Below are 24,801 nucleotides of genomic sequence, written 5' to 3'. Positions count from 1 at the left end.
ATTGTGCTCAGGAAGCCTGAGAAGGAATTTTCAGTGTTAAAACCAGTAGGAATAAGTGTGGGGATGTCCAGGCATAAGAAAGCTCAAACTTTTTTCCTTCATGGAAGTCTCCTTGCAGGGGCAAGGACTGAGCCAGAGCCCTCTTTCCCAGGAGGTGATGTGGGAGCTTGGTTTATTTACCACTTCAGGGGATTTTGGATGGAACATGAATGAATTCCCATCCAATGCAAACACTGATTTAAATGGTGTGACTAAAGAGCATTTCCCCTTCTGGCTGTGTTATGTCTCTGGAGTCACAAAGCTGCAGGTTCTCTCTGACCTTTCTGGGAAAAACCAGCTACTGGGGACCTGCCCTTCTGGAAGGAAATTCTGGGGGGAAAGGAAAGGTCTTTTTTATGGCCCTTAGTGAACGATTCTTTTTCCTTTCTTTGCAGTCTGTCCTAAAGTTGTGCTTTGATTTTTTTTTTTTTCTTTTCCCCTCTGGCCACTTAAGGAGATGATCCAACCTTGGGCATTTCTGGACCCTTTATAAAGTGAAACGTGCAAAATCCCAGCAGGCAGCAGATGTTATAATGCTTAATTTTTAGCATGAGAGATAAGCAGTTGAAGGGCTGGGAGACAGCTGCTGAAGGGACTTGGTCAGAAAGTTCCTTAAGTGAGTGAGATTTGGCCCAAAGAAAACCTGTCCAAGAGGAACAGAAGGTGTGTGCAGGGAAGGGCACAAGAGGAGGTGGACTCAGCTGGGATGACTTATCATCATTTCTCTTAATTCCTTCCTTGTTGCATGTTGCTAACAGACAGTGTGTGACCAGAGCTGGAGCTTCATCCCCACATTCATCCTGGTGAGGAACAGGACAGGGAGGCTGGAGTTTATCCCCAGGTTCATCCTGGTGTTCAGTGAGGAGCAGGATGGGGAGGCTGCTGTGAAGTTTATCCCTAAATTGTGGTCCTGGTGTTCAGTGAGGAGCAGGATGGGGAAGATGCTGTGAAATTTATTCCCAAATTCATCCTGTTCAGTGAGGAGCAGGATGGGGAGGCTGCTCTGGAGTTTATCCCCAAATTCATCCTGATGTTAAATGAGGAGTAGGATGGGGAGGCTGCTCTGGAGTTTATCCCCAAATTCGTCCTGTTCAGTGAGGAGCAGGACAGCAAGGCTGCTCTGGATTTTATCCCCAAATTCATCCTGATGTTAAATGAGGAATAGGATGGAGGCTGCTCTGAAGTTTATCCCCAAATTCATCCTGATGTTAAATGAGGAGTAGGATGGGGGACTGCTCTAGAGTTTATCCCCAAATTCTGATCCTGGTGTTCATGAGGAGTAGGATGGGGAGGCTGCTCTGGAGTTTATCCCCAAATTCATCCTGGTGTTTAGTGAGGAGCAGGATGGGGAGGATGCGGTGAAGTGTACCCCCAAATTGATCCTGGTGTTCAGTGAGGAGCAGGACAGCAAGGCTGCTCTGGATTTTATCCCCAAATTCATCCTGATGTTAAACGAGGAATAGGATGGGGGCTGCTCTGACGTTTATCCCCAGATTCATCCTGGTGTTCAGTGAGCAGCAGGACAGTGAGGCTGCTCTGGAGCTTCCCTGAGCTCTTCCTCCCAGCCCCACCCAGCCCAAAGGCTCTCGTTCTCACCAGTTCATGCTCTGGTGCCTCATTAATGTTTGCATATGGCAAAGAGCAATTTCCACCCTCGGTTTCCCCTGCAGTGGCACAGGGTGCAGGACTGCCTGTGCTCTGCCCATGGAAGCTCCCCTGCAGCACTCTCCCTGTCCCTGGAGGGAGCTGATCTCCAGTGCCTTTGCCTCTCCTGTGCCCAGGGCGCAGGACAGGGCTCAGAGCTGTCCCCTGCTCTGCCGTGCTGTGTGGGGACAGAGGAGTTTGCAGGGCCTGTGACACACAGCTAATGACCTTCTCCCTGCCTGTGTTTCCTTTACGTCAGAAGTCGGAGTGCTTATTAAGTTTGGAGGCTTACTCCCAGGAGCAGAAGAAGAGGATCTGCTGGTGTCTGGCTGAGAACATCACCAAGCAGCAACATCCGGCAGCGGCTCCTACGGAGAGCAAGGTAAGAGAGCCACGGGAGCTGGGGATTCCTGCCTGGAGCACGGCAGGCTCTGCCTCTGGGGGGCTTTGCCAGGGATGCTCCTGCCAGGAGGGTGTGCAGGAGGCTCTTTGTTTGCCAGGTGAGCAGGGAGTTTGTGTTCAGGCACTGCTGTGTCTGCAGCTTCCTGCCCTGCCTGGGGAGCAGTGGCTGCAATTGCATCTGCTGGCTGGAGCTGAGGCAGGCTGGGCTGACACCTCCCAGCATCTGCATTTGGATATTTGGACAGCTGAGGCTCCAGCCTGCTCTGAGAGCTCGCCTCTGGGGCAGGATGGAGAACAGAGGGAGAGGTTTGAGCTGGGATCTCTGGGTGCTGATGTAAAGGCTGAGGTGATGGGGGCACTGGGGCAGAGATTTGCCCCTTCTGTGCCCTTGGGTGGGCTCAGGTGTTTGATTCTGACCCCACAGATGTGCTCCATGCACAGAGGGCTTGTTTGGGCAGTGCTGTTTTTCATGCCCAGCAAGGCAGCCCCAGCACTTTTCCCACACTGAGGAGCTTCAGCCTGGCCCGGGAGCGCTGTCTCAGCAGCTCTGGCACAGAAATGTGTGTGAGCAGGGCTCCGAGGCTCTGCCTGCCCTCTGTGGGTGCAGTGAACACCCTAAACCACTTCCTCTGGGGCCAGGGCTGCCCCACGGAGCTGTGTGGGACAGTGGCACTCTCTGCTGGGTCCTGTTGTGTCCTGGGGGCTGGGTTTGGATTGCTGGAGAGCGACACTGCTGTGGGAGAGGAGAAACCCCTGGAGGGTGACACTGCTCTGGGAAAGGAGAAACCCCTAGAGGGTGACACTGCTCTAGGAAAGGAGAAACCCCTGGAGGGTGACACTGCTCTGGGAGAGGAGAAACCTCTGTGTGGGGTGTTTGAGGAGCTTTAAGTGCTGCAGATGAAGATTTTGGGGGTAAAATGCCCGGATCCCTCCCTTGGCTGGTGTAGGGTGGTGGAGCAGCTTCTGGCCCATGTTCCTGTCCCTGTGTGGGTGCCTGTCCCCATGTGGGTGGGTGCCTGTCCCCATGTGAGTGCCTGTCCCTGTGTAAGTCCCTGTCCCCGTATGGTGGCTGTCCCTTGCTGGCCCAGGGCAGGTGGCTGTCCCCGTGTGGGTCTCTGTCCCCGTGTTGGTGGCTGTCTCTGTGTGGTTCTCTGTCCCTGTGTGGGTCCCTGTGTTGGTGGCTGTCCCCTGCCGGCCCAGGCCGGTGGCTGTCCCCCTGTGGGTCCCTGTCCCCGTGTTGGTGCTGTCCCCGTGTGGGTTCCTGTCCCCTGCCGGCCCAGGCCGGGTCCCTGTCCCCTTGTGAGTCCCTGTTCCCTGCCGACCCAGGCCAGGTGGCTGTCCCCGTGTGGGTGGGTGCCTGTCGCCTCCCTGTGTTGGTGTCTGTCCCCTGCTGGCCCAGGCCGGGTGGCTGTCCCCGTGTGGGTCCCTGTCCCCATGTTGGTGGCTGTCCCCTGCTGTCCCTGTGTGGGTCCCTGTCCCCATGTTGGTGGCTGTCCCCTGCTGTCCCCGTGTTGGTGTCTGTCCCCTGCAGGCCCAGGCCGGGTCCCTGTCCCCGTGTTGGTGTCTGTCCCCTGCCGGCCCAGGCCGGGTGGCTGTCCCCGTGTGGGTCCCTGTCCCCATGTTGGTGGCTGTCCCCTGCTGTCCCCGTGTTGGTGTCTGTCCCCTGCCGGCCCAGGCCGGGTGGCTGTCCCCGTGTGGGTCCCTGTCCCCATGTTGGTGTCTGTCCCCTGCCGGCCCAGGCCGGGTGGCTGTCCCCGTGTGGGTCCCTGTCCCCATGTTGGTGGCTGTCCCCTGCTGTCCCCGTGTGGGTGGCTGTCCCCTCCCGGTGTGGGTCGCTGTCCCCTGCCGGCCCAGGCCGGTGGCTCCTCCCGCCGCCGCGGCCCGGCCCGGCCGGCGCTGCCCGGCCCCGCTCCCGGCGCTGCCCGGCCCCGCTCCCGGCGCTGTGGCTGCGGCTCCGCAGCTCCCAAAGTGGGTCAGCACAAACAGCTCCGCAGGAGACACAGCCTCCGGATTCCTTTTCCTGCACGTTTCAGGCAGACTAAAATAGCAACAGCAGCGCACAAAGCCTGAGAACCTCGTTAGCAGCCCAAGCTCCCGCTCTGCGGGTGCCCCGGGCCGCTGGTGCACACAGGTGACAGCTCGGCCACCTCTGCTGGCCCTGGGGCACCCGGCTGGCACTGGGCCCTGCTGGAACCCACTGATTCCAGCTCTGTGCTGGGCTGGCTGTGATCCTGCCTCGGGCTGGGGACCAGCCAGGGTGGAGCTGTGCAGGGACATTTCCAATCTGAGCATCTCAAAGGGGCATCTGGGGGCTCCGTCCTGGCAGGGGCTCTGGGCTCTGGGGCTTTCAGGGCATGGGGCTGTTTGCCCTGCCCAGCCCATGGCAGGGTGTGGGGCTGTGCTCACAGCAAAGCCCTGGAGCCTCTGCTCCCTGAGCTCTGGAAGGAGCCTGGCCACTGGGCAGGTGAAAAAGTGCTCCAGAGGACATCACATCTCTTTCAAAAGCTTTTCTGTGCCTCAGTAGCCAGGAGGGTGTTCTTTGGGTGCTGTGGAGAGCCATCATGGGCCCTCCAAAGTCGTGACAAAGGGTGTTTGTCTTGGCTTGCCAAAGCTGATGGAAATCCCACTGCTGGGGTGTGGGGCCAGGAGGGAGAAGAGGAGTGTGACAGCAACTACCAGGCACTGTAAATTGAGTTTAAACATCATTTCCGTCCCAGCAAGGTGTAAAGAGCCCAGGATGCAATTTTAAAGCAAACCTGGTATAAAATGCAAGAAGGAGCAGTGAAGTGCAGGAAGGAGATCCTGAGGGGACAGGGAGGGTGCTTGGGGCAGGGTGGGCACACAGGGCTGGGCAGGAGCCTGAGCTGGGAGAGCTGCAGCTGGGGCTGTGTCCAGGCTGGTTTCTCAGGATAGACCTCTCTGGGGATGCCAGAGCAGTGGGAGACAGGAGCTGGGAAAATCAGCTGCTTCTTGCAAGGGAGAACTGATCCATTAGCTTGGCTTACCGGTCATTTGATACTAGGGCTATTCAGGGAAAAAGCCCAGTGTCTGTGCTCTGTGAACAGACAAATTAAGCTGGAAATATCAGCCTGGCCAGGAATCTGATTTGCAAAGCCTTCAAAACTGCTGCAGCTCAGCAAGAGGCAGCTCATTTTGCTGTGGCCACAGTCTGGCCAAGGGGATGTGGGCTTTGCTGTGGGGTGGGGATGAAGGGCCAGCACAGCCCATGTGCCATGTGCCAGCTGTGTGCTGGAGGCAGGAAAAGGGACACTGTCCGAGCACAGAGCAGCTCCTCAGGAGCCTCCATGGCTGCAGCCTTCAAGCTGTGCAGATATCAGACAGATTTGGGGCTTTGGGGTGGTGCCTCCTGTTTTTCAAGGCCCCCCTGAGCTCTCCTGGGCAGGGCAGCACTAAGGGCAGGGAGGTGGCTCAGGGCCAGGCTCTGCAGAGCTGTCGGTGCCTCTGGCAGTGCCCCTGGCAGTGTCCCCAGGGAGGATGGTGTCAGGCCAGGAGGATGAGCCCTGCAGGGGCTGTGTTGGCAGTGCTGCTGTCAGAGCTGGGTTTGGAGCAAAGCTGTTGATTTCTGGGGGACTTGAGCAAATGCAGCATCTGCTTCTGGAGATGGAGGAAGGGACATCCATGAGGGATGCAGCTGTGATAGTCCAGCCCTGCTCCCAGTGGGCTTTTCCTGCCAGAGTCAGGGCGGGGGGAGCTCTGGGGACAGCGTGGCTGTTGTTGTGGTCCAGCTGTCTGTCCCTGGTGTCAGATGTCAGTGTCAGGGATGTGCTGCAAATGGGGCTCTGCTTTCACTGTAAGACTTGGCTGGACTCCCCTGAGCTGCAAACCCACCCAGGTGGCTGCGGCAGCTCAGGAATTGCCCTGTGGGGATTTTCTGCACCTGCAGAGCCTTCCCCCTGTCATCCTTGTGCCCAGGTCTGCTCTGGATGCTGCCCCTGCCCTGTGACTGTGCTGAGCGAGTCCCTCTAAAACACATCCCCATCTTGGAGCAAACCTTCCCCTCTGGGGCTGTGAGGAGCCTGGAGGCTGTCTGGGGCTGCCAGGAACCACAGCCTCGGCAATGAGATTACAGAGGAGCAGCTTTGTGCTTTAACTGCGTTAACCCTGGCTCGGGTGCTGACCATCAGCGCTGGGCTCCCCTCACATTGCTGCACCAGCTGGGGAAATTCAGCCTGGCTGAAGGGAGAGAGGGCAAATGCAGAGAGCAGGGGCAGGGCAGGCACTGGGCTGGGGCTGCTCCAGCTGCTGTGGCTGCCAGGGAAAAGCTCCACACACAGCAAACCCCCCCTGTGTGTGATGGAAAAGCTCCACACACAGCAAACACCCCCTATGTGTGATAGTAAAGCTCCACATACACCAAACCCCTGTGTGTGATGGAAAAGCTCCACACACAGCAAACCCCTGTGTGTGATGGAAAAGCTCCACACACACCAAACCCCTGTGTGTGATGGAAAAGCTCCACACACAGCAAACCCCTGTGTGTGATAGTAAAGCTCCACACACAGCAAACCCCTGTGTATGATAGTAAAGCTCCACACACAGCAAACCCCTGTGTGTGATAGTAAAGCTCCACACACAGCAAACCCCTGTGTGTGATAGTAAAGCTCCACACACAGCAAACCCCCCCTGTGTGTGATGGAAAAGCTCCACACACAGCAAACCCCTGTGTGTGATAGTAAAGCTCCATACACAGCAAACCCCCCCTGTGTGTGATAGTAAAGCTCCACACACAGCACAACCCCCCCTGTGTGTGACGGACCTGCTGCCACCGTCTGATTCTCACTGCTTGTTTCTTTGTGTCTTCCACACTCAGAACGGCTGATTACTCTTCCCTTCTGGCTCCGTGACCTGAGATTACCTCGGAGATGATGGCTGGCTGTATCTGAGAGATGCAGATTATCCTTAAGCTAAATAATTACGGACACTCGGTGGCGTGGACTTTGGGAGTCCAGGACGGGTGCTCCCCTTGTTTCCCGAGGGCGGTGGTGGATGCTCAGCGCTTTCCCAGCCCTGCTGGGAGCAGCGTGGATGACCCGGCCCCTCCTGGCAGCGCTGGCTCCGGTGCTGGGAATGAGCGGCGGGGGGACCGGCCCCTTCCTGGCCGTGCCTTGCTCAGGAAGGGCAGGGCTGTTTCTCTCACTTATTTACAACGTGCTTGACAAGTGCGAGTAAATGAGCTGTCGGCAAAAGCAAACAGTGTGTGATGGAGGGCTGATTGAAACCAGGGCTGGGAGGGCACCTGCGGCTGCTTCAGTGGGGGTCACCCCTCTCCTGTCCCACCCCCTGCCTCCTCCTCCTCATCCCGAGCACCCCACCCTGCTGTCCCCCCACAATCCCTGCTCCTGGGCACCCCCTGTCCCAGTAAATCCCTTCTCCTTGCACTGGGGCATCTCCTGGCCCTCAGTGCACAGTCCAGCACCAGGCTCTGGGGTGTGACAAACACTTGGGGACAAGTGTGGACAGCCCCGTTCCTCCCTGTGTCTCTGAGCAGTTTAGCTAGAGTGTGATCAGCTCTTTGATGGGGAAGGAGGGGAGGATTTTGTACCTTCTGATTTTGTTTCTGGCCAAAGTCTTCTCATTTTGGGCTGAGAACCTGCTGCCCCATGGGTGCCATCTGCTCCAGGGGGTTCTGCTCATCTGCTGCTGTGGGGCAGGACATGGCCAAGGGTGCAGGAAAACTGGAGCTTCACCAGAGCCTTTCCTGCCACACACCAACACGAGAGGCTGGCCAAGGCTGAGCACAGCACAGCAGCACCTGGAGGGCCAACCTGAACCTGGCCATACCCTCTGAGCACCTAACTGTGCTGTCAGGGGGCTCAAAGAGGGGAGAAACCTTGAGGGTGATTCTGCCCCAGTGAGGGACAAAGGATCAGCTGGCAGCACGTGCAGCCAGGTCACAAAAACAAAACAAAGTCTTGTTCCACTGTTCCAACAGCAGCTCTCATCCTGGACTGGGGAAACTCATTGCTAAGGACAGCCAAAGGCTCCGTGGATCTGTGAGGATGTGGGACCAGAGATGCTCTTCCTCTCTGAGTCAGGCTCCAGTGCAGCTCTGTCCACTTAAAATCTGGAGGAGTCTGTCCCTCCTTAAACAGTCATGGAGCTACAGACTGGTTTGGGTTGGAAAGAATCTTTAAAATCGTCTGCCGTGGACAGAGACACCTTCCACTATCCCAAGTTACTCCAGCCCCATACAGCCTGGCCTGGGACACTTCCAGGGATCCAGGGGCAGCCACAGCTGTTCTGGGCACCGTGTGCCAGGGCCTGCCCACCTCTATAGTAAAGAATTTTTTCCTAATATCTGACCTAACCCTGCCATCCTTCATCTTAAGGCCATTCCCTTTGTCCTGTCACTTCAGGCCCTTGTCCAAAGTCCCTCTCCAGCTCTCCTGGAACCCCTTTAAACACAGGAAGGGGTTCTAAGTTCTCCCCAGAACCTTCTCTACTCCAGGCTGAGCAGCTGCACATCAGTTGGCTTCTAGCCTCCATAGCAAGGACACGTCCCAAGGCCCCAGGGAGCTGGGCTGTGCCTGTGGGCTGGATGGGATGCTGGGCTGGGTGCTGATCTGTTTATCACTTCCCTGAGCCCTGGGTCACTGAGCCCTGGCCCCCTTGGCCTTGCTGCCAGCCCTGGTGCCGTTCCTGGTGGCACTGAGTGGCCCCAGTGCCCGAGGCAGGGGCAGGAGGAAGGGAGCAGAGGGGCCCAGAGCCACAGCTCCCCTGGGATTGTTCCTTTGCTTGGCTGTGCTCCTGAGCCATGAGCAGAGCAGGGCTGTCCCCTGTCCCAGAGGTTCCTGGGGCAGATCTCTCCTGGCCAGCCCACACCCCTCACCCCCAGCAGCAGCACAAGGCTCAGGGCAGCTGGGCAGGAGCAGCTGCCAGCGCTTCCATCATGGCCAGAGGCAGTGTCAAACCCTGAAGGGCTGCTCCTGGCCATCCCCAGAAGGGCTGGGAAGGGGAAAGTGCTGGCAGCAGCGGCGCCTGAGCAGGGTGAGATCATCTGCAAGGGTGGGCAGAGCTGAGTGCTCTGAGCCAGAGCTGCTGTGATTTAATGGAGGTGCTGCAAGTGCTTCTTGCAGCCTGCCAGCCTGGAGCCCTGTTCTTCTGTGCCCAAACCCCTCCTGCCTATGCCCAAACCCCTCCTGCCTGTGCCCAAACCCCTCCTGCCTCGGGTGGCTGCTCCTTCTCTTCCCCCCGGGCATGGCAGAGTACTGTGAGTGTGTGACTGGGCAGACTCTGAAGCCAAGTTGAAATAACTTCATGCAAAAGTTATCCAAACCCTGATATCTCTGCAGAGTTAAAGGATTTATTCAAAATTTCAGGGGGCTTTGGGTGGTGATGCCCAGAGTGGTGTGGGACTGGTAGGCACAGCTTCATCCTGTCCCTGTGGCACCCTGGCCCTCCACCAGGCTTGGTGTCCTGCCCTGAACGAGCACCTTCCTATGCAGCAGCAGGGCAAGGCCTGCCAGCAGCACTGCATGAGGGTTGTGTGTGCCTTTGGAGCCACCAGAGTTGGGTTTGGGACCATTTGGGATTCCTCCCTGCTGTGTGTGGCTCTGGCCATGGTCCTGTTGGAGGCAGTCACAGCAGAGCTGCTCTGCCAGGTCCTCTCCTCCCGGTGGATGTTTCCTTCCAGGGGTCTCTGCTAGCACAGGAACAGCTTCCAGCACAAGCCTCTGGTCCTGTGTAAGTGGTGTTGGGATGAGCCCTTCCCAGTGGATCTGCAGTGACTGAATGCATCAGGCTGTGGTTGTCACCCCCCTCACCCTGCCCAGGGGACAGAGCTCTGCCCTGCCCACAGAGCTGCAGGTTCTCCTGCTGAGCAGCACTGAAGGGAAAGGGTTCTGTGGGCTGATGGCAGTGAGAGGATCTGCTCCTTCCTCCCCCTTTCCCACCACTCTGGATTTTTACTGCCAGGGATATTTATGACCCAGACATCATCTCACAGCTCTGGGTCCCCCGGCACCTGCCCTGCAGTGATGAGGCTGCAGGCAGCAGCTGGAGCCTGCTCAGGAGCTGTATCCCCCCACAGTGGGGACAGAGCAGTGGGTGTGGGCAGGCTGGGCTGGTGGCTGGGTCATTCCTCATTGAGAGGCCCCGGGGACTGGGGTGCTCAAAGTCTCAGGGACATCCAGGCCCCCGCAGTGTGGTGACATCCTGTGTCCCACACTCCTGCAGCCAGCCAGGTGGCCTCAGAGGGGGAACAGCACAAACCCCCCAGGCCCATCTCCCTTCAGCAGTGCAGGCAGGATGGGAGCTGGGCACAGCTGTGGGGGTGGCTGTGCCAAGTCACTGCTGTCCATGGTGACCACGTGTAGCTGAGCTCAGCTCTGTGTCCAGTGACACCAGGGAGCTTCCACATTTCCTGTGCCACTGCAAAGCTGTGGCTGCCTGTGAGGCAGAACAGGCAGCACAGTCCTGCTCATCCCAGGAGCATTCAGGTGGCTGCAGCTGGCTGAGCAGGGGACGTGTGTGTGCCCAAAGTCTGTGCTGGGGCAGAGCTGAGCTCAGGCTGTCACTGGAGCAGTAGGGGTGGCTGTGGGGCAGATAAAACCAGCACGTGTCTGGGAGTGGCTGTGCACACACACCTCACTGTGCTCTCTCTGGAACCATCAGGACACTCCTGTCTCTGTCAGTGAGGTGGAATGCCCAGCCTGGGGTCGGGTCCCCAGCCCGGTGTGCATGGGGGTGCCTCGAGAGGGACTGGCCTTGTAGGAGCAGAGGGGGGGCAGATGGTCACACATGGGCTGTCCCCTGGATGGACTCCATCCACCGTCCACCATCCACCATCCTGCCTGTTTATTCTCCCTGTCCCTGCCCATTGGGGTCGAGCTGCTCACAGAGGTTGGGATGCCAAGGGCAGAGCTCCCCATTGTAGAGCATCCCCCAATCCAGAGTCGTCACTTTGCCACAGAAAACAGTCTGGGAAAAAAAACCTGTGAACAGCGAACTTGCAGCAGAATTTCCTTAAGCAGGAAGCGGTGAGGACCCACCAGTGAGGGGTGGCTGTGGGGCAAATAAAACCAGCATGTGTCTGGGAGTGGCTGTGCACACAGCCCTCACTCTGCTGTCTCTCTGGAACCATTAGAACACTTGACTGTCTCTGTCAGTGAAGTGGAATCCCAGCAGGAGAAATGCCCAGACTGGGGTCGGGTCCCCAGCCCCATGTGCATGGGGGTGCCACGAGAGGCCCTGGCCTTGCAGGAGCAGAGGGAGGGGGCAGATGGTCACCGTGGGCTGTCCCCTGGATGGACACCATCCACCATCCACCGTCCACCATCCACCATCCTGCCTGTTTATTCTCCCTGTCCCTGCCCGTTGGGGTCGAGCTGCTCACAGAGGTTGAGATGCCAAGGGCAGAGCTCCCCATTGCAGAGCATCCCCCACTCCAGAGCCGTCACTTTGCCACAGAAAACAGTCTGGGAAAAAAACCCCACGATCAGCGAACTTGCAGCAGAATTTCCTTAAGCAGGAAGCACCGGGATATCTGCTCGGTGTCGCCGGGGGCAGGACAGGGCAGAAGGAGCAGAGGGTGATGCATGGCCCTTCCTCAGGGCACAGCGGCCGTGCGCTGCTGTCAGCAGGTACCAGCACCTCCGGGGACAGCCGCCAGAGCCAGAAATAGCACGGGGGGCACGAGTGAGCCGCGTCTGGGGGAGGCTGGGGCGGTTTCAGCCGCCGCTTGACACGGCCATTAATAACAGCGGGGCAGAGCCGGAGCCAGCAGCAGCAGCAGCAGCCGAGCGCCGCCGCGGGCACATGGGGGCTGCAGCCGGCGGAGGAGCCGCTCGCCCGGCCCGGGGGATGCAGCTCGGGGGCCGCGGTTGGTAGGTGCTACAAGCCCAGGAGGCAGCTCAGGGGCCGCGGTTGGTAGGTGCTACAAGCCCAGGATGCAGCTCAGGGGCCGCGGTTGGTAGGTGCTACAAGCCCAGGATGCAGCTCAGGGGCCGCGGTTGGTAGGTGCTACAAGCCCAGGAGGCAGCTGAGGGCCGGAGCCGGGGCTGGGCAGGATCCGGCTCAGGCTGAGGGAGCCGCACGGGGTGCCAGCAGCGCTGGTGTCCTTGGGGATCCAAGCTCCTCTCCCTGCCCTGCTCTCTCCTGGGAAACTGTGGCTCCTGCACGGCTCATCTGCCACCAGGCTGGGCTTGAGGGAGAGCAAACGGGCATTTGTACTGCGGGGATGTTTTGAGGTTCCCCTTCAAATCCGGGCTGTGCTCGGCTGTGCCGTCGGCCCCAGCTGGCTCTTACTGTGGGATCAGCATTGCAATGTGCCCACAATGTGGATTTTCTGCTCCGGGACTTTTGCAGCCTTTAGATACCGTCTCTGGACTGGCACTAGGGACCAACCAGCAGGTTCAGGCTGGAATTGCAGCCGTGGCATGCTCGGAGTCTCGCTGGGGATGGATGGGCTGCGATGCGGAGCTGGGGCTGCGGGTCGGGGCTGGCGGCTCGGGGCGGTGTCGAGCCCCTGGTGGCGGCGTGGGGAGGGTCGGTCCCGATTTGGGGCTGGCACCGTGAGCTGACACCGAGATGCGGGGTGGGAGCCGAGCCTGCAGCCGAGCTCCTCTCCCCGGGCACGGGGCTGCTGCCGTCGGGTGGGCTCCACGGAGCGGCCCCGGGGCCGCAGGGCTGGGGCTGGGCAGAGCCCTGTGAGCAGCGACCCCCGGGAATGCAGGGATGGGGATCGGGATTTGGGCAGGTGTTGGGGAAGATGAAACAGGAAAGCCTTATAAATATGATTGCCTAGCAAAAGATTTTGAGAATATGGAAACTATAAGTGAAACTATGAACTGACAGCAAGCTTTGAGGTACCTTAATACTGAAAAACTGGAAAACAATGGTGTGGCCAGCTGAAGGTGATCCCCTTTTGATGGAACAACACCCTCTGCTTGCAGACAGGCCCAAGGGTCAGAGCAGACCCTACAGCTTGGCAGAAGGGCCCCAAAGAGGAGTTTTTAGGGTTTAAAATGTAACACAGTATGGTAATGTAATGATTCTTATAGGCTGTATGGAAATGCTAGAGGATTGTACTAGATTGGTTAGTGAGAATTAGAATATTCAACACAAAAGAAGATTTATTGTATTGTAACAGGAAACTTGCTCTATTACGCTTTTGCTCTCTTGCCCTCTCACTCTCTCACCCTCTCACCCTCTCTCCCCCTCTCTTCTCTCAGTCCTGCTCTGAGCTGTGTTTGGCAGCTCCCAGCAGGGCCCTGCACCCAGGCCCTTTGCAATAAACCCCAAGTTCCAGACCTGGCTCCAGAGATCTCTGGTCTCCGTCTGTCCCGATGCTCCTACAGGCAGGGATCCCCCCGTGCTTCCCCCCCGAGGGCTTCTCCTGCCCGGCTTCGCGGTACAAACACCCCCCCCATCTCCCATCTGCACCTCCACCCTCCCTGCCCTGCCCTGCCCTGCCCTGCCCTGCCCTGCCCCGGGCACTGCCAGCTCTGCTGCTCGGCTCAGACACCCGCGCCCGTTTGCTGTTCCGCTAATTGCCCGGGATCAATTATTCATTGTGCAGTAATGAAGCAGGGCGAGGGTAGAGAACCCGGCTGAGCAGCGAGCCCTGGGCTCCGGCCGGCCTCGCTGGGTGAGGAGCAGAGCTCGGGCAGTGCTCCTTGTGAGCACTTTCACAATGACTCCCACCAAGATTTTCTCAAGTTTTGGTAGTTCTGCTTTGCATTTCTGGCTCTGCTTTCTTCCCCTCAGCCCCGTGCTGTGCTTTAGATGCTGTTCCCTGTAGCTGGGAGCTTCCTGGGTTCTCAGAAGTCACTTTGAAATCCTGAGGTGCTCAACAGCCTTCCACAGAAGTTTCCAATCTGGTGGATCTGGGCACAGTTTGTCCCATGCTAAGAACCCAAATTGAAAAATATTTTCCTTCTGCTTTAGGAGAGATCTACTTTGGAAAGATCGGTTTTCCTGGATGATGTGGGTACTCTTTTTTGCATCAGCTGCAATCCAGCTGGGGTGGGGTGGGATGTTGCCTCCAGCACAGGGAACCCACTGCTGTCTGCAGCTCTCCCTAGATAACCTTGGTCTCATTCCCATGCAGTTAAATGCTTTTGGGGACAGGTGAGGCCTCTCAGAGCAAAGGTCCTTGAAGGGCAACAGGAGCCACAGAGGGACACAGGGAGGATGGAGCTGCCATGGTTGGGGACAGCCACAAGATTGGCTCCTCCTGCAGAGTCCCTGGAGGTCCATCCACCCACCTGGGTGAGAGCACATCCCTTGCTCTCCTGCTACATCCATGTCCAACAGCTGCAGGGACTTCCCTGTTTTTCCCAACCCCTGGTTTTAGCTGAGGAGGTACCTGGGTGCAGGGCAGCTCTCTGAGCTGAGTTTTGCCTCCATAAAAGAAAGAGAAAACCTGAGCATCCCCATCAGGAGCCAGGAAAGGCTCAATTAAGTACTAAAATTATTAAATATTAAAAATAATAAATTAAATATCCCCATGGCCAGGTATTTCTTGAGCCACAGTGGCTCCATGACTGAGAGGAGCAGAGGCTTTGAAATGAGAAGCTGAAAGCCTCAAACCCCAAAAATCCCTGACCTCCCCTTGCTGGGGATTCCAGGCAATGCCACCTGTGCCAGAACTTCTGGCAGCACCAGGGCAAGGGCAGGGCAGGCTCCAGCTCTCAGTGTGCTGTCTCCATGGCTGGGGTTTCCCCAGCAGCAAGGCCACATTATTAAAAGAAATGCTGGAGAAGTCAAGGTTGTGATGGCACTTATTGAAATTTTCTCTGCTGGTGAGCTGGAACTGTCCTGGATGTGAGCAGCAGCTCAGAAAAACCTGAGTTTGAAATACAGACCAAGGAGCAGAGGGTTTGCAGTTCTTCTGCCCTGCCTTGGTTTCAATAAAACTTTAAAAACTTGAAAGAAACCCTAATTTTTGAGATAGTGAGTGATCCTTGATGGCAAAGAGAACCCAGAGAGTGGGTAACAGGTGCAAGGTTTGAGGATGTTGAAGCAGGCAGGGCAGTGTTGGCTTTTTTTGGAGTGTGTTGATATTTGCTTAATGGGGAGATAATTCTCAGGAACTCTATTGCTGTTGCTCTGCTCTCAGACCTATTATCCTCCTTCCCTAAAATGACCCCAGAGAGCCATCCTGGGCTTTGGAGGCAGCTCTTGCTTCTGCTTTCTCTTCCCCTTCTCAGGAAATGCTGCCTTGGCCTCTGGGTCTGAGACAGAAACTGGAGGAGTGAAGTGTGAGACCCTCCAGGGAGGATGGAGTAAATCCCCTCAGCCCTGCCCCGATGCAGACAGGGAAACCCAGAGGCTGGGCATGGCAAAACCACTTTGTTGGGTGCAGGGGAGGATGCAGGTGGTGAAAAAAGGGAAATCTGCATGTGGACCTCAGGGACAGCCAGATGCTGAGAGCAGTGAGACCAAGGCATTGGGAATGGAGAAGTCCAGATGTTGGCTGCTGGCTCCTGAGCTGCTGCAGGGAGAGCAGGGGATGTTTGGGTGAGTCTGTGAGGGGGAAGGACAGCAGCTCCCTCAGACAGCACCAGCTCTGCCTCCACTGCTGCTCCTCCAGCAGCCCCTTGGCCACATGAAGGGGTGAGAAGGTGTCAGCCCCCCTCAGGTACTGGAGAAGCTGCTCAGTGGCTCCAGGGCCTAAAGGGCTCCAGGAGAGCTGGGGAGGGAATTTGGGCAAGGGCCTGGAGTGCCAGGACACAGGGAATGGCTCCCACTGCCAGAGGGCAGGGCTGGATGGGATATTGGGAATTGGGAATTGTTCCCTGTGAGGGTGGGCAGGCCCTGGCACAGGGTGCCCAGAGCAGCTGTGGCTGCCCCTGGATCCCTGGCAGTGCCCAAGGCCAGGTTGGCTGTGGCTTGGAGCAGCCTGGGGCAGTGAACCCCATGGAAGGAGGTGGGTTAAGATGGGCTTTAGGTCCCTTCCAACCCAAACCATCCTGTGAGCCTGTGAAACCTGGTCACATCCCCATCCTTGAGGTCCCAATCAGCTTTGGGCAGCAAGGTGGCCTTGGCTGATGAAGAGCTGATGAAATCCCTGGTGCTGATGCAGCCCCAGCCAGGAGCAGCTCCGTGGGCTGGCAGTGATGGCATTGCTGCCTCTCCCCAGCCCAGGTGATGCTGAGCAGAGCTCAGCCCTGTGCAGACAGCATTTCACAGCCCTGCTGATGCTCTCAGCCCAACATGGAACCGACCCTGGCTCATGGTGAGGCTGCTGCTCATCCCCTCCATGCCAGAGAAGAGCAGCAGAGGCTCTGATTGAATTAGTGCAAGGATTTAATTTAATCCCCAAATGTCTCTCATTTTAAAGGAGCCTGTTCATTTCCTTCTAGGACCTTATCAGATGCAGGCACCCAGCACTGTGAGCAGGACTGGGCAGAGAGGCAGTGTTGGGGGAGGGCTTTGTGGGCACTGACTCCAGGGCTGTGTGGGTTTTTCCTCTAATTATTTCATGAGATAATGATGACAGTGATTGCAAGACAAATAAAACATCAGCAGCATCATTGAGGCAGCTCTGGTGCAAATGGGCAGCCTGGCAGGGCAGGGCTGGAACATTCCCTTCTTACAGGGAATTAATGTGCAATTTCACCCCAAGGGTGGGTGAGGGAGCATTTGCTTTGTCCCTGACACCAAATCCAGCTGTTTCATGGGCAGAGCGATGCCATGGATGCACCAAGCACAACGTGGTCTCTGAATTTGTGTTCTGACTCTCTGGGGGAGTTCAGGTGATGCTGAATCTCTGCTGGGTGAGCCAGGCTGGGTGGGACAGAGCTGCTGCTCTCTGTGCTGCAGGTGACACAGGGACCCTTTGGGTGTGATAAACCGGGACAGGGCACAGCTGGACACATGTGGGCTGTGGCACTGAGCTCCAGCATCTTCCTGGAAACCCACCCAGCTCTTTGCCCCCTGAGCCCAGGCTGGGGGGGTGTCTGTGCTGTCCCCTCTGGGCACAGGGGGCTCACACCCCCCACCCCTGGTGTTTCCTGGAGGTGACAGCAGTTCTGCAGCCCAACATCTGCACACAGCTGCTGGGGATGTCCAGGGTGGTTATCCCTCCTTTTTGTGCTTGGGGGAATGAGGGGTGTCCCCTGCAGGGTGGCTCTCCCTGGGGTGCTGTCACAGGCTGGGACCTCCACTCTGTGTGTGACTCTTCCCAATGGGATGTGTGGCTGGATGGGCTGACTCCTGGGGCTGCTGTCCCTTTTGAAGCTGAAGTCAGGGGTGTTTTTGTTAACTCCAGCTTTCTGGTGTCACTGGGTTTGTGAAAATGCTTGGATCTCAGCTGGGGATACAGTGACTTCTTTTCTGGGTGGTTTGTTAGCTGGGGGTGGTGCTGTGGAATAGTCCCTGCCCCAGGACCTGTGAAGGAGGGAATTGCTTCTTAGAGAGAGGATTTTCTCTCCTTTGGTCTTTTTTCCCCTGCTGGGCTGGTTTTGCCCCTTTGGCTTAGACACAAAAATCACACAGGACCCTGCTCTGGCAAGAGAGGGCTCATCAGAGGCTCCCCCTGCTCACAAAAACGACCTTGGAGGTTCTTTCCCTTGGATTTTTCCCTTTGAAAGGACAGAGCTTGCTCAGGCCTTCCCCAAAAGGCAAAGAGACCTGGAAACCCATCCCCAAAGGCACAAACCCCGGCAGGGGCTGGCAGGAGCAGCTGTGGTTTTGTGGGGCTTGCCCAGAGCTCGGGCTGAGCTGGGGCAATGCAGGGATGGGCAGAGCCCGGCGCTTCCCCTCGGCCTTTGATGATAACGCGGTGCAGGAGGGGCCAGAGCTGCCGAGGAGCTGCTGGGTTTCTCTGCAGCCCTGGGGGATCCCGGCAGGGCAGCAGCTCCAGCAGACATCGGGGTGAGGATGCTGCCATGGCTCTGCCTCTGTGGCTGGAGCCCAGCTGGTGCCCTGGGATTCCTCAGAACCCCCTCAGTGGGAGCTGAGTGCCACCATCCCGCTCCTGCCAGCCGGGGCACCTGGTGTTCCAGGGCTCGGGAGCAGCGCTGGCTGCTGGCAGCAATGGGTGACTTGGCACCACCTGGGGACGCGGGGACAATGCCATCCCACCCCGCAGGGCACTGCTAGCGTTGTACAAATCGGTGCCAGCCTTGTAGGTGGGGTGTGAGGAGGTGAAAGGCTCCCCAGGAAGGTGCCAGAGAGATCTGGGGATTTGGGGTGCTTCTGGTTTCATCCTTCTCTATCTTCTCCTGTGGCAGATGCTGGAGACGGACGCCGAGAAGCCGGGGCAGATGCCCTCGGAGGATGGGAAGGCAGCAGTGGGTGATGCCCCTCTGGCCGCCAAGGCAGCGGCTCTGGCCGAGCCCTGGGACGCTCTGGGGGCCACCCAGGCTCCTCTCCCGGCGGAGAAGCAGCCGGTGGCCACGGCAAAGGGAGAGGAGCAGCCCGGCCCCCTGCCCGCCTTTGTGATCCCCGAGCTGCGGCTGGACAGCACCTTCAGCCAGAGCGCCGCGGGCACGAGCGGCGCCACGGACGGCGAGGACGAGGAGGAGGATGAGGAGGAAGATGAGGACGAGGAGGACGAGGAGGAGGAGGAGGAGGACAGCGACGAGCAGTACCTGGAGAGGAACGAGCTGAAGCGCAGCAGCATGATCGAGACGGGCGGGCAGGCCGGCTACACCCTGAGCGTGCAGGGCTCGCTGCGGCGCCGCACGCACAGCGAGGGCAGCCTCCTGCAGGAGAGCAAGGGCCACTGCTTCACCTCCGACACCACCCTGCACTGCCCCGACAGCCAGGGCACCGCCGCTCGCTGGGCCCTGCCCTCCCCCAGGACCCTCAAGAAGGAGCTGGTCAAGAACGGCGGCTCCATCCACCAGCTGACCATGCTCTTCTCGGGCCACAGGAAGGTACGGACGTGGTGCAGGGACAGCTCCTGGGCTGGAGAAGTCCTGCCATGTGGGCCCTGTCTCCATTGCCATGGCAAAGCTCCCTTCTGAGGGTCCCTGCCCCTGGCAGCAGCTCTGGAGGTGCCAGCACCCAGGCATGGCACACACAGCAGCGCGCTGGGGCCGTGGGTGGCACTGCCACTGCTGCACCCATGGCCTGGGCAGCGCTGTCTGCTGGGATGCTGGTGGCTGAGTGCCCCTGGGGATCTGGGAATGCACAGGGGAGAGTCCCTGGTGACAGTCCCCAGCGTGCAGGAGCAGTGGGACCCTCTGCCCCAGCTGCCTTCTGCAGGGCTTTGGCCACTGTGGGTCCATCTCATGCAGAAGCTGTGCTCAGCAGGGATGTGTGACCCCCTGTGCTGCAGGAGGAGCAGCAGAGGCTGTGCTGAGGCAGCTCTGCCCAGGACTGGCCAGTGCAGTCCCAGGGTCTGGGGTGCTCCTGAGCCCCCAGAGCAGAGCTGGCCTGGCTGCATGGTGCAGGAGTGAGCTGCCAGTGCAGAGATCATTCATGGGAGTGCTGCTGTCCCCATCCTCCCCAGGTGGCACTGGCAGGGTGCTGAGAGTGGCCCCAAACCCTGCTCTGCCCCATCCCCAGCTCTGGGTGCTGCTCAGGGCTCTGGTGCTCAGCACAGGGCTGCAGTTCAGTGCTCAGGGTGTGCTCCCAGCCCAGGACCATCCCTGCTACTTGGGAGCTCCTTGCAGAGGCACATTCTGCTCCAGAGCCATGGCTCCTTGGCAGGAGAGGCTGCTGCAGACCCTGGGGTTAAACCCAGGCTGGGTTAACCCTTTTCCTGCCACGCTGCTTGAAAAGCCACCCTGATGCTGTTTCCTGGAGGAAATTTTGGGCTCAGTTGGTGAGAGCCCTTCCCAGGGTTACAGACTGCTGGGATGGGGCTGCTGTCTGCAGGGGAGCCCAAACTCTCCTGGAGACTGAGGCCAACAATTAATTGTGTGCGGGAGGCGATGGAGGGTTCAGACCCGCCCTATCCCCGATAAAGAAAAGCCACCCTTGTGTCAGGGACGCGGTCGCTGCCTGTCACACTTGCGGGGGAGGCGGTGACAGCGACAGCGCCAGCGCCGGCTGGGAGCGTCCCGTGAGCGGTGCCCTGAAGGAGAGCTCACAGTGCCGCTGTGTGTGCAGCCCCGAGCCTGCAGCCCTGAAACCCTGCATCCGTGCATCCCTGCAGCCCTGCATCCCTGCAATCCTGCATCCCTGCAGCCCTGAAACTCTGCATCCCTGCAGCCCTGAAACCCTGCATCCCTGCAGCCCTGAAACCCTGCATCCCTGCAGCCCTGAGCCTGCAATCCTGCATCCCTGCATCTCTGCATCCCTGCAGCGCTGCCCGGGCCGGGTGGGCTCTGTGTCCCTGCCGGGTACCCCGGCTGTGCTCCCCCTGCCCCGGGGAGCGCCCTCTGCTCTTCCTGCTCTCACCTGGGGAGACATTTTCCCGAGAGGTGAACGCAGCTCCTCCTGCGTTAAACTGTTCTGAAGGTGCACGTTAGACTGGGATTTTTGGGGCAGGGACTGGCAGCCTGTGCCGGTGGAGAGGGCAGTGTGGTGGCTGCACCTCCTGCAGCTCCCATTTCCAAGCCTGCAGGAGCTCTGGCTGCCTGGAGCCTAAATCCCTGCCCATGTGTTCTGCTGGGCATCCCTGCCTGTTCCTGCTGCCCTGCTCCCTGCTCACATCACCCTGCTCCCTCTGCTCTGCTCCCACTGCCCCATTTCCTCTGCTCTGCTCCCTCTGCTCTGCTCCCATTGCTCTGCTCCCACCACCCCATTCCCATTGCCCTATTCCCACTGCCCCATTCTCACTGCTCTGCTCCCATTACCCTGCTCCCATCATCCCATTCCCATTCCCCTGTTCCCACTACCCCACTCCCATTGCCCTGTTCCTATTCCCCTGTTCCCACCGCCCCATCCCCACCGCCCCATCCCCACTGCCCCATTCCCACTGCCCCATTCCCACTGCCCTGTTTCCATTGCCCTGTTCCCATTCCCCTGTTCCTATTCCCCATTCCCACTGCCTTGTTCCCATTGCCCTGTCCCCACTGCTCTATTCTCACTGCCCCATTCCCGCCGTGCTCCCACTGTCCCGTTCCCCTTGCCCCATTCCCACTGCCCCATTCCCACTGCTCCATACCCATTGCCCTATTCCTACTGCCCCATTCTCACTGTCCCATTCCCCTTGCCCTGTCTCCACTGCCCCATTCCCATTCCCACTGCCCCATTCCCACTGCCCTGTTCCCATTCCCCTGTTCCTATTCCCCATTCCCACTGCCCTGTTCCCATTGCCCCATTCCCACTGCTCCATACCCATTGCCCTATTCCTACTGCCCCATTCTCACTGCCCTGTTCCCATTGCCCTGTCCCCACTGCCCCATTCCCGCCATGCTCCCACTGTCCCATTCCCCTTGCTCTATTCCCACTGCCCCATTCCCACTGCCCTTTTCCCATTCCCCTGTTTCCATTCCCCATTCCCACTGCCCCATTCCCATTCCCCATTCACAGTGCCCTATTCCCCTTGCCCTTTTCCCATTCCCCTGTTCCCATTCCCCTGTTCCCATTCCCCATTCCCCCTGCCCTATTCCCACTGCCCCATTCCCCTTGCCCTATTCCCACTGCCCCATTCCCCTTGCCCTATTCCCACTGCCCCATTCCCCTTGCCCTATTCCCCATTCCCATTCCCCATTCCCACTGCCCCATTCCCCATTCCCACTGCTCCATTCCCACCGTGCTCCCACTGTCCCGTTCCCCTGGCCCTGCCTCTCCAGCTGCCTGTGGAGGGAGTGCAGCAGTCAGGGAAGGCAGACACGGGGCTGAGCCGCTGTGGGATTGTAGCCCCTGCCTACACTTCTGAAACACTTTCATTGCTCTGTGCCCTTGAATAGTTCAATGAAAACCTCCCAGCTTTTTGGAGCAGGCCACTGATGCACAATTCCCACAGGGAATTCCCCACCAAGGATCGAGCACTGGCAACACCTGCACCCAGCTGCAGGGCCTTGCTGCAGGGCCATCACATCCCTCAGCCTTGGTTATTTTCCCATCTGGGAGTGTTCCAGAGGGGCTCATCCCACAGCCTCCTTTAACCCCATCGTGCCCGGTGTCCCTCCCCATCCTCCTTCCTGCGGTGGGGTTTGGAGCTGGATGTTCTATGGGCACGGTGGGGAGCCTGGGGCTCCTCGGGAGAGCTCTGCCGCTGCCTTTTGTCCCCGAGGCCGGAGCCTGTGCGGACAATGGCAGGAAGGCGCGGCCAGCCCGTCTGCCGGGGCTGCAGCGGCCGGGGCCGCATTGTTCGGGCCGATAAACTCCGGAAAGCGGGGCCAGAATGGAAGGAAATGTCCGGAACCCCAGGCCCGGGGCTGCGGGGCTGAGCGCTGGGTTCCCACGGCCCGGCCGCGGGGGATGAGCCTGGAAAGCGCCCGGCAGGGACACACAGCCCCCGGGGCTCTGAAACACCCCACGGCCAGGGCGGGCCCCGAGTGTCACCGTGTCCCCTTGGGTCCATCAGGCCCCGCAGTGTCACAGTGCTCCCTGCGCTCCCTGAGGCCCCACAGCACCCAGCCCAGGCCATTGCCCTGGTTCCAGTCACTCCCAGTATGACCCCAGTGACCCCCAGTCTCACTCAGTATATCCCAGTTGCCCCCAGCATGCTCCCAGTCACTCCCACTTCCTCCCAGTTGCTTCCAGCATGATTCCAGTTGCCCGCAGCTACTCAGAGTCACCATCAGTGCAGTTCCAGTTGCTCCCAGTATATCCCAGTTTTCCCCAGCATGGTCCAAACTGCCCTCAGCATGCTCCTGGTCACTCCCTGTATGATCCCAGTCCCCCTAGTGTCATCCCAGTTCCACTCAGTATGATCCCAGTTGCACCCAGTCACCCCTAGTACAGTCCCTCTCGCTGCCAGTATGATCTCAGTGGCCCCCAGTATAGACACAGTCACTCCCAGTTGCTCCAGGTTGCCCCCAGTATGGTCCCAGCTGTTCCCAGTGTTGTCCCCTCCAGTATGGTTACAGACACTCCCAGTACATCCCAGTTGCCCCCAGCATGCTCATTCCCAGTCACCCCAGTTTCCCCAGTATGGTTGCAGTTGCCCCCAGGAGGACCTCACTCATTCCCAGTATATCCCAGTTGCCCCCAGGAGGACCTCACTCATTCCCAGTCACCCCAGTTGCCCCAGCATGGTTCCTCCCAGGGATCAGGATGCTGGCCATGAGCATCTGCAGCGTGCAGGGATGGATGGAATGCTAAATCCCCTGGGCCACGGTGATCCCGTGGGTCTCCCTGCCTGGTGCCAGCCTTTGTGGCTGTGCTGGTGCTGCCCTGAGCTCTTGGCACATCCCAGATCCCCTTGGTTTGTCCAGGCTGCCCTGGAGCAGTGGTCAGAGAGGACAATTGTAAACTGCAATGATATGATTCAATTGTAGTTGACCTGCTCTGATTTCTCCTGCCTGGGGACTGCTGGGAACTCCTGATTGATTTTAGGTGCCCAGCCTGGTTCTGGGGGGCTCTGTGGGCAGAGGCAGGATCCCTGTGCCCCCCTCAGGAGTAGGAGCACCAGGAATGGGGATTGAATGCTCTCCCTGTAGGAGGTTCCACTGTCAGCACCTTGAGCCTGGAGGGTACCTGGGCTGTGGCCCTGGGGTCTCCTTGGATGCTCCAGGAGCACCATGGGCTGAATTGGCAGAGGATGAATGAGGGCAGGGAGGTTCCTGTGTCAGGAGCTTGTCCTGTGTCACTGCCATCCTGGGAAGGGGCCCTGTGGGTGCTGTGGGTCTGGGCTGGGTGCTGTGGGTGCTGTGGGTGCTGTGGGTGCTGTGGGTCTGGGCTGGGTGCTGTGGGTGCTGTGGGTGCTGTGGGTCTGGGCTGGGTGCTGTGGGTGCTGTGGGTGCTGTGGGTCTGGGCTGGGTGCTGTGGGTCTGGGCTGGGTGCTGTGGGTGCTGTGGGGATGCTGGCCCTGCTGGCTGGTGACACAGAGTGACACCGTGGGCACGTCCTGGTGTGATGACAGACACTGTTCTTCTGTTCCCCCAGCTGAGTGGAGCAGACCCCGAGTGCAGCTGTGACGAAGGGGACGAGACCTCCCGCAAGAAGCGCAGCAAGAGCCTGTAAGTGTCACACTGGGGGTGGCACCAGGGGGTGCCAGGGCTGTCTGTGGGATCAGACACCTCGGCCTGTCCCTGCTGGAGCCCTCAGGATCCCTGTCTTCCCCGTGACTTTTTCCAGCAGCAAAGCCACACTCTGGGGTCTCAGTTCAGAGGGAATTGTTTCCAGGGAGGGTGCGGGGTGTGCTGGGGCACTGCCCAGCCCAGCTGGGAGCCCCCATCCCAGCGAGCCCGGGCAGGGCGAGGACACGGGCTCTGGGGAGAAACAGCGTGCCCGGGTTCAGGGAGAGGACATGGAAGCGCTGAAATCTGAGCTGGGGCCTCCTTCCCGCTGGCCCCATGCCGGGAGGGGAATGGGGAGGTGGGATGGGGAGGGTCAGGCTCAGCCCTCGCCGCACATCCGCGGCAGCGCGGTGGGAGCGGGGACCGCGGGGACCCCCGGGGACACCGGCAGCTCTCTGCTGCCCCCGGTAAGGCTTCGGGGTGCCAAAAAGTGGGTGCGAGCAAGGACAAGGCAGCCGTGGCCTTTGCTGCCCTCAAACACAGCTGCAGCTGAGGGGGGCAGAGGCACGGGTGAGGATGCGCGGGAGCGAACTCTGCAGAGCGAGGATCCGGCCGGGGGTGCCCGGGCCGTGTGCCACGTGTGCCCGCTGCCCTGCTCGCTGCCCAACCACCCTGCGCCCTGTGCGGGCAAACGGAGCCGACACACGTGTTCGGAGCGGCCCGG

The 24,801-nt window shown here is 59.2% G+C and overlaps 1 protein-coding gene across 4 annotated transcripts in view; it reads left to right on the top strand.

Moving 5' to 3' along the window:
- RGS3 (regulator of G protein signaling 3) overlaps positions 1 to 24,801 on the top strand; it is a 92,195-nt gene that overhangs the window by 61,197 nt on the left and 6,197 nt on the right. For all 4 annotated transcript variants that reach the window (XM_063174416.1, XM_063174412.1, XM_063174413.1 and 1 more), the window contains 3 exons: positions 1,943 to 2,065; positions 18,285 to 18,932; positions 24,004 to 24,077. In XM_063174416.1, the coding sequence (XP_063030486.1) occupies positions 1,943 to 2,065; positions 18,285 to 18,932; positions 24,004 to 24,077 (845 nt within the window). The remainder of the gene's footprint in view (positions 1 to 1,942; positions 2,066 to 18,284; positions 18,933 to 24,003; positions 24,078 to 24,801) is intronic.

Source organism: Melospiza melodia, chromosome 22 (genome assembly GCF_035770615.1).
Source record: "Melospiza melodia melodia isolate bMelMel2 chromosome 22, bMelMel2.pri, whole genome shotgun sequence".
In the NCBI taxonomy this organism is placed as follows: Eukaryota; Metazoa; Chordata; class Aves; order Passeriformes; family Passerellidae; genus Melospiza; species Melospiza melodia.
This window is presented reverse-complemented; position numbering and strand designations above follow the sequence as displayed.